We start from the raw sequence: 9,666 nt of genomic DNA, 5'->3' as shown, positions 1-9,666 counted from the left end.
TGATGATCTGCTCAGTTCCCTTCCGACCCTACTAACTATGAAATGTCCTATAAAATTTAATAGGGATGACACAGCCACAGCTTCAAGGACTGTATTTGTATTTTACACAAAACTGTCATTGGATAAAATACAGAAATTATCAAGGGAACAAGGACTGAAACTCGGGACTCCCTCCAAAGGAGTGCCCTAATCACTAAGGAGTGAAATCCAAGTGGATGGGACCTCTCTGCCCACCGGAGTGAGGTGTCTAAAGCCTTGTCCACCTCACAAGCCTTCTGCCAGAAGCCAACTACCATAGAGAAGATGCCAGAGCATGGGGCACACAGCTTTTTGCCCATATCTAAACGAGTAACTTTGGTTAATAGGGAGGAAAAACCATGGCTTATTGTTTTATTCTGGCTTAGTCAAGACTATTCAGCACCAACACAACTCAGTATCTGCAGCTTGCCTGACAGCAAGTGAGGTTTCTCTGGCAAATCCCCATCTTTTATTTTCTATGTCACAATACTGACCAAACATACAGTCTTCAAAGCCAGGGTCTTCAAGAGCTGCCCCAGACTTCTGTGACTGAGCCTACGATACAGAAGAGACAGCAAACCAACAATTATGCCTTTGCACTAGGCCTGGAACCACACTTCAACTGCTCTCCTCGCATCTGACTGCGTGCATTGATGCACTAAGAGGCTTAGTCTGGAAGACATGATGTGGGACAGTCCCAGCTCTATCCTGGCTTAGAACAGACAGAACTCCATGGAAGGTGCATTTCCTGATCAAAGACTAATAATGTGTTATCAAAAATCAAGGTCAGAAGTCCTTGTTAGTCTAATGGTCCTCAGGGCTAGCATGGTCAAGGCATTCCAGTTTCTGTAGCCAACAGCACATTAAAGGTGTGATACGACTAGCGCACCACATCAGAGCACCATTGATTCTACAGGCCATATGAGAGGTACAGCTAAACTGACTGGCGACAGCCTTTGACATAAGTCCAGAGCAGGCCTCAAACTCACATTTCTCAAGCCACAAAGAGACACCTTAGCCAGTCTGCCACTGCACCCTGATAAACTCTTACTAGCACCTAAGACATGCTAACCACCATAAAACCACTGATAAACCACCTGCTTTTGCCAACCTGTCTTATTTATGAAATACCTATGCAAAAGAAAAACAAGACAGTTCTGTTAAAATGGCTTGCCTCACTACACAGTCAACTGTACCTTGCACAGATGCAGTGATCCCATTTGTAAACGATACCGAATAACACCACCATTTCTGAATGTGATTATTGTTTAAAGAAAAGAAAAATGAAGCAGAGACTTGAGCAGTGAGTCAAACACCAACAGCTGCTTACTTAACAAACATGGACAGCCTCGAGCCATGCTTTACATATGTAAGCACTTAACTGCGCAGAGCAAAAGTGTGCATGTTGCATGCCTCCGACTTCTAGAGCGCCTGAAGCCATTAGGAGCTGCCAGTGGATACAACAGAATCTAGTCTCCTTTCACACACAAAAGGGAGTTATAGCTCTTTGTATACAGCAAACAAGACACTAGAAAGAAGCCTTAGTCACCAAGTTCTGACCCAGACTTGACAGTTCTGAGGTTTTAAAGACAGGGTCTTGATGTATGTAGTTTAGAACCAAGTCCAGATTTTTCCAAAATTCCTGTGTGTGTTTATATCCAGAATAGTGTTTCAGGTCTCTTGTTAAATGAGACAAGGTAAACAAAGACAGGAACTTACTGATAGATGATCCTGGCTCAACCTTTTCACAGTATTAGCAATACAGATTGTGGAAGGAAAACATTTATGAAGCAACTACCTGTTCTGTTAGGAAAGAAGGTTTATATGCTCCATCAGTAGACTTATTTCCAGTGCCCCTCATAGACTTCATGTGAGAGACAGCCATTCGGAGAATTGTCAGCTTGTCAGGTTTACGGGCCAGCGCACTGCAGGTGGGTACCATGTCAGACAGCTCAGTGATGTACTGTGTCATCTTATTTCTCCGGCGTCTTTCAATTTCACTATGGTTCTCCCTAAACACATAAAGAAAGACCAAGCCAACAGAAAACAAGACACAATCAGTGCAAGAATTTCCACTGTATGTAGTAAATAATAATAATAATACTTTGCACTTATAGAGCATCTTTCATCCAAACAGATCAAAGTGCTTCACAAAGGTAAGCATTATTATCCCCCATTTTACAGGTGGGGAAACTGAGGCACAGGGAGAGTTAAGTATGACTTGCCCACGGTCACACCATAAGTCAACAGCAAAGCTCAGAAAAGAACTCAGATATCTGAACAACTAGTTCCTGACAATAACTCCCCTGGTTATTTCGCCTCGGTTTAGAGCAGCCTGCAGAAGAAGGAATAAGTATGTGGCTGAGGTCTATCAACTTCAGGTGAAGTCCTGATCTTTCAGAGGCACATTAAGCCCTCCTCATTAGCATTAGGTCTTTAAGTGAGGTGTTACCTGTTGCTACATATGGCCTGATCCAGCTTCCAGTTGAATAAATGGGAGCCCTTCTGTTGATGCCAGCAGCTGGATAAGGTCTGCAGTAAAGCATCAGTCATGTAAAACTAAGAGTCCTGTCCTGCAGTGCCAAGCAGCAGACTGCAAGGTCTTAGTCTTGGAGTGCTGCATAGGCAATGAACGGCTGCATGAATCAGACTGTAAGATCATGACCACCTACGGTAAAACAATAAAGGAAAATACCCAAAGCAAATACTAAGAAGTTGAGAAGGCACTGGCTTGCTAGATGCAGAATATAAACCACCAAATATACTGATAAAATAATGACAGTGTTCCACACTCAAATAACTATCTTCAGAAAGGTTTACACAGATTTTCTTATGCATCTTCAGAGCCTTTCCATTTTACAGAGCTGACAGAGGCAAGTTGACTATGGTTACAAAGGAAGTCGGTAGTCACTGCTAGAGCTGGGATTTGTACTTACAAGTTCTTCACTACATTAGTGGGTTCAGCACAGTATTAGTTTTAAATATATATAAAACCACTATGCTTTGGTTTTAATGTGTGCCTGGCATAGGGGACATTACATACAAAGCCACACTTTGAAGTCTTTACTTGGGGAAAATGGTCATTAAAGTAATGTGTTCTTTTACCTGGGTAAGTTAGTAAGTTTTAAACCTGCATAAATGTTTAAAGAAACTAGTGGGCTTGGGAATACCATTTCTACACTTAGCCTATAATCAACAACTTTCACTGTGAGAGACAACTCTCAATACACCCATGAAATGAATATCCAAATATGCAAAACAACACCCAGCAAATAAAGGGTTTATTTCCTCTCCCACTTGTAACTTCCCCAAACCCTGCAACCACAGGGATCACTGACTCATTTTATTCATGATGCCCAGATCTGCAATTACAAGCATATTGCAGAGTCAGCAAACTGAACTTGGGGATTTTTCAATTAACAGCTATAAAGCTAGGATTTGTGGGCTCAATCCTCATCTGGTATAAGTCAACATATGTCAAGATCAATGAAGTTATACCGATCATACAAAAAACTGCACTTATAGAGATGCATGCCTTTAGCTTCTGAATAGGCAGCAGCATACTGTACCTGTCAGGTGGCAGATAAGAACAAGTACAGGACAAGTACATGCCACTTCTGATGTCGAAGCAGCATCCTCCACTGACTGCCATGAGATGTGCAGATTCTCTTGTGGGATCGCTGACTGACCCAACAAGATGTGAAGTTGCAGGTGGAGAATCCACTAACACTGATGGGTACAATCTTAGAAGAGACTAAGGTATTCTGATTTAGCATAAATTAGGGCTGAATAATCAGGGAGCAACTCATGAAAATGGAAGCATAGCTCAGAATACTTTTCAGAGCTCAAAATACTTTGCAGTTAATTTAACAGCTAAGCATTTTTTTTCAAATTTAGAAGACGTCCAAGTTGCATTATGTTCTTCACTCAAAATATTCTAATAATCAAGCAGTCAATAAACATCTAGAAGCATGGGAGTATGCAAAGGCTCTGGTGCTTCAGAAGACATACCATACCCGTAAGTTATCATGTGCAAGTGTAACAGATCTGTCACAAAAATAATGTTTTTTAGGGCTCTCTCCCCACATTCACTGTTCAAATGGATGTTAAGGTCTTTTGAGTAAAGCAACAATATATACAAACATACTGCAGTGTCAGCTCATCTTAAGTAAGCTAAATGACTTCCCTTGGTTAAAGTCAACTTCAAATTTTATCACATTTTTTCTACCGGAGTACTTGCAGGTTTAAAACAGTCTTCAGCCACAAACAGGCATTCATTTCTAATGGTAGAAATTTTTCACTGCTAGAAACATGTTTCAGGGAGAGGAAGCAGTACAAGCATTCAGACTGCAGCTGCTTATCTCCCCACTGCTTCTTGCACCTTTCTAAAACCAGGGTAATCCCAGGCTGCAGAAAGCATGGAAAGTAGCAACTGCTCCAGTCATCTTAATCCCAGCTGGTGGGCGGAAGGGACTGGAGCAGCAGGCAAAGCTCCCAACCTGCTCCTCAGACTGGTGACCCTGGTCTAAGGAGTGGGCAGGAAGCAAAGAGTGGCTGTTCCTTCCTTCCTCATCCTAACTACATGAAGGGTAAGAGCAGCTGCCCTCCCCACATCTTCTCCAGAGGGGTGACCAGGGTTGTGGAAGACAAGGGAGCCTTTCCCCACTACTCAACTACTGCTGGGACAGGTAAGAGGTAAGCAGCAACTGTTCCCCATGCCTTTCCCAAACCAGGGTGACCCCCTTCTCAGGAAGGTATGGGGACCAGGAAAGCTGCAATTCTCCCAGTAGAAACTTAACACCTGTATGTGGCATGTATGTGCATGTATCAGACTGCAGGACTGGAACAATGCATTTGAACATGAAGAAGATACAGTAAAAGCTTCCTTAAATCAGCACCTTACAAGCTGGCACGCTCTATTAATCGGCATGCCAGCTTGTAAGGTAAAAGCAAAACCAGAAGTGCCCACCCATGGCACTTCCAGTTTTGCCAAGCCCCCACAGCCCGGGGCATAGCAGCTTGTGCAGGGTCCACCTCCCTGTCCCTCGGGGCCCGTGGGAGGGTCAGTGATGTGGCGGGAGGGGTGGCAAAGCCCCGGACACAGCGGGAGAACCAGTGGCCTGAACAGACAACAGACCCCTGTTCGGGCCTCTCAGTTAACTGGCATATTTGGTTATCTGGCACCCCATCATTTCCCATGGCTGCTAGATAACAAAGCTTTTGCTGTAGTTTGCATGTATACATAACAGCAGACATGTATGTATGTATATTTGTGCACAAGTGTGAACAAGAGGAAATCATTGCTGTTTTACATGATGAAAGCCTATACAATTTTCAAGTTACAAGTTTTCACAAAAATGGTGCAAAAAAGAGCGTAGATGTGTGAGCTTATACTGCATATATATAATTTTTTTTTTTAGAAACTTAGAAATTTATTCTTAAGAAATATATAGTGCTTCTCACTATCACATGATGCTGCTTTACATCGTTCAAGCACACGCATGCACAGCTTGGGAAAAAAGAGATAGCAGGACCTTCTGGATGGAAAGAGTGTGACCAAATCTAACACCCCTTTCACTATTTTATAATAATATACAGTATTGCCTTAATTTATAGGTTGCCTAAAGACTCAACTAGGCAAACACATATGCACTGTCCTGAATTTCACTCAGTGTGAGCTTGGGAGATAGGAAGAGGAAATATGCTCCTCTTATAAAAGGTCTGGTCCTGGAAGCATTTACATTTGTAAATATGGTTACAAGATGGGGCACTGAATTAATTCTTATTTGACTTTTAAAAGACTGTTTTAAGGGTATTATATTGGGGTATGAAGGGGCTGATTCAAAGCCCACAGAAGTCAGTGATTGCCAGAAGAACTCCTATTAACTTCATTAAGCTTCGACTCACGCCCCAGATCTTGCTGGTGCATGACCAGTGAGAATGGTATTACGTAAAATAAAAGGGGCAAACCGTTTTCCTTTCTCCTACCTGGCCATCCTTTCTGCGTCACCAGTACTTTGACCATCATGCCACCTAGAAACAAAATAACCAGCTCTCTAAGCTAAGGTGCACAGACTGAGAAATTTTTGGATACGACTATCACCCTCTTTTCTCTCAGCAGAAGATCTCTATAGAATACGCCTACCTTGCAAATTTTTCCTTATCACCAGAGATTTGATCATCATCATACCTATAAAGAAAAGACAGTAAGTAAATTCAAAGGTTTTGTGCAAACAATATTAGTCAAACACAAAGCAGAAGGCCAACAAGACACTTGCTTGTACATAACAACTATAAATTATAGCACGAGAAGGATGATGCAATGGACATGATAAAACACAAAAGGAAAAAGTAGGCTCTGCTGAAACGTATTAAACAATCGACATCCTGTTGTTAAATGCTCTTTTTACTTATTAATATTTAGAAAGTCAAAATATGTCCCACTGGATTCACTTAAAAGACATGAGCCTTCTGTTTATTGGTTGAGAAACTGAGCAACACCCATTATACAAAGAACCATTTATCTGTTACTAAGAGCTACCTCTGAAATATTCATAGTTGCATTAGTAGTTGACCTAGAGCTGAAAGGGACTGCAGGCTGAAGTCATCGTTACCCACTGAATTCTGCAGAGGGCAGTGGTGACACATCTACAGTGTGGGAAGATAGGTACATATACCTAAAAGCAGGATGCTATCTCATGGAGTCTGTCATGTCCTCCATTATTTATATGCTACCACAGTGTAACATGGCATAAAATAAAATTTTCTCTGTTCACGCTCCTGACTATCATTTCACAATGCACACAGGTGTCAGTGTGACCTCTTTTGGACAGAGCATTAGACCTACTTTCATGCATGTAGATCTCAGAAGGGAAGTATTTACAAGCTAAAACACAAAGCCCTCTAGGTATACATAACTTTTACCTTCTAGTGCAGCGTTTCTTAACCAATGGGTCACAAGAGCATATAAAAAATTGCAAACAAACTTTAAAAATGGATCTTCCTTTAAAAGAGAAAAGTGTGGGGAACCATGGCTTTTCCTTTGCAGGCTGGCAGACTTCCAGCCGGCCAGGGGCTTCATGGGGCCCCCCACGTCCCACACACCCACCCCCCGGCTCCACATACTGGGGGTCTAGGGGCAGGGGGCAGCAGGTTGGGAGCGAGTGGCATTGGGTCAAGACTGGTCATCAGTGTTTACAAATAGGTCTTGGTACAAAAAAATTTGAGAACCACTACTCTAATAGCTGCAGCCTTCATAAAAGGTAAGCCTAAATCCTACCATACAAGCATACATTTTTCATGGCTTACTACCAGTGATTAACCCATGTTTTTTACAATTAGTCAGTAAACAGAAAAATCTTAAATCTTTTAAGTGAATCCAAATAAAAAGTTTTACAGAATAAAAGGGTATTTCACTACTGAACAGCACTGGCTGCATGTTGGGTTTTTTTGCTAAAGGACAACACTTGCACATTAGACTTGGAAATTTAACTTTATACATGGAACAAAAAAGCACATGCAAAAATAAAAAAAGAATCCAATCCAATGAACAAGAAAAAGGTTATAAAAAACACAAAAAGGGTAGTTTAAGTGAGCTGCATGATATGCATCCCAACTCCTTCCTCCTCTATTAATTTTCCAGGCGATTGCCGGAATTAAAAGAAGTGCTTAGGCACATATGTTTCAAGAACTCAGCAATCAGGCTAAAGTATTTGCTGGAAATAAAAAGGATTAGTGTTTAAGCATTAATGGTCTGTTTTCCAGGGTATATACTTATTAGAGGGTGTGGCCCTTTACAGCTTCCACAAATGTAACTATGACAATAAAGATTTTTTTTCTCTTCTGAAGTACTAACTACCATCAATGTGTAAGTCAGTCATTTATTTACTGAAAACAAAACCAAAGAATAATTTTTTTAAAATTGCAAGGAGTCTTAGGTAAGGAATTTGCTCCTGAGTCTCCTACGAGTGATTTTCTCTTTCCTTTGAACTTCCTCCCCCAGGATTACAGTCATGTTTTTCTCTTCCATTATGTTCCATTTAAACCATGAAAACAGGGATGAGGTAGGACTTCCATGGCCTTTGTTTCTAAACTGTATATGCTTTATGTGGAGACAGTACATTCTGCACTGTCTCTAAAAAACAGCATAGATAACAGGCTTGGCTACCACCAGGCACGTGTGAACTTAACCTACAAATTAAGATAAGATCCTTGTTGCAACCCCCCCCCAAAAAAAAACCCCAGCCTCAGGGTAAAGTTTCCAAAGGCTCAGAACCTTTGGACCTGATCACCTTGAACCTAGACCCTGATCACCCCCCAACACTAACTGTGAATTTATGTGGACAAATCAGGTAATTATAAATCATAATGTTTTACTCCCACATCACCTGCCTGAGGCTCTGAAAGTATTTCACAGACATGAAAGGTCACTTTTTTAAAATACTGCTCTCAAAAAAAATGAACTGGATTAGCTAAGCAGAGTTACCACTGACTTTAAAAGGCATGCTACATATAGTTCTAACACAGTATTCCTATCCATCTTACATAGAAAAACCACGCTAGAACCTTGCGTTTAAACACAGCTGCTGCCATCATAACTGCAACTGCAATTTGCAAAATCACCCAGTATCACTGAATCCTGTTTAGTGACTCCCATTTTTCTTTAATAGGAAATTACAAACCACGTGACCAAAACTGAAATGAGAGGCGAATAATGACAATAAGGCTGTTTTTACTTCTATATTAAAATGTCATTTGAAATATTCAACATTCCATTTTAACCAAATTTGCTATTATGTTACTGCTAAAGACATACATAAACAAGATTATAAACTTTGCTCTTAAAAAGATAAAGTCCAAGTCCAATGTTTTAATTATAATAGTTCAGATTTGAATTGATAATCAATATAAAACCCATTTTCAGTGGCAGAAAGACGTTCAAAAATGATGAGCAACAGAAGTTCACCTCTCAAATTTAAAATAGTGAAACTAAAAAAAAATAATTTCAGATGAGGAAATTGTGGTTTTTGTGGTTTACATGACAGTAGGTGTAGAAGCAATTAAAATGCACATACTGTATGTTGTTGAAAAGCAACAGCTACGTAAGCAGTTATCTGAAAAGTTTTGCTTGAACAAACTGTTCCTCTAGTGCATGATTATCCGTGGGCTGAGATCTGATGCATGCCGTTCTCCTTACTGGCTCCTTATGCACCACTGTGTTGTATGCCTTATTTGCCAATGCAGAGAAAGTTGTAAGGTAACTAGATAGAGGTCAGGACATTCTGCTGGCAACACTACCAAACATATTTCAACTGATGGGATTAGAGTTTTGTATAATATTAATTGTGTGCTTGGTTTTTTATTCCACTGAAAAAGCCAATCGTACAAGCTGGTTAGTTATAAAGCTCACCTTGAAAATTTGCTGGGACCTTCACCATCTTCGTCATCAAAGTCCATTCTATAAAAGTAAGATTTCTGAGTTAGCAAAAAATCATTAAGAAGCCATCAGTTCAATGAGCATTTTATTAACCAATGTCTGTGCTGCTGCTGCTGCTCTCCCCTCACCCCTTCCTAATCTCAAAAAAAAAAAAAAAAAGGAGGGCTGTGTCAAAAATGCTAGATTAATGACTCCCAAAAGCCTGAACCAAC

General features: G+C 40.7%; 1 protein-coding gene across 2 annotated transcripts in view; it reads right to left on the bottom strand.

Moving 5' to 3' along the window:
* Positions 1-9,666, bottom strand: part of ARNT2 (aryl hydrocarbon receptor nuclear translocator 2) — a 174,447-nt gene that overhangs the window by 122,702 nt on the left and 42,079 nt on the right. The window contains exons 3-5 of one of the 2 annotated variants that reach the window (XM_019504098.1): positions 9,428-9,475; positions 6,164-6,208; positions 1,817-2,030 (exon numbers count right to left, since the gene is read on the bottom strand). In XM_019504098.1, coding sequence (XP_019359643.1) covers positions 1,817-2,030; positions 6,164-6,208; positions 9,428-9,475 — 307 coding nt within the window. The remainder of the gene's footprint in view (positions 1-1,816; positions 2,031-6,163; positions 6,209-9,427; positions 9,476-9,666) is intronic. The other variant, XM_019504099.1, reaches the window with a different exon arrangement.

The sequence above is a fragment of the Gavialis gangeticus genome, unplaced genomic scaffold, assembly GCF_001723915.1.
Source record: "Gavialis gangeticus isolate Ggan-Ray unplaced genomic scaffold, GavGan_comp1, whole genome shotgun sequence".
NCBI classification, from domain to species: domain Eukaryota; kingdom Metazoa; phylum Chordata; order Crocodylia; family Gavialidae; genus Gavialis; species Gavialis gangeticus.
The sequence above is the reverse complement of the archived record's forward strand: the minus strand, read 5'-3'. Positions and strand labels throughout refer to the sequence as shown.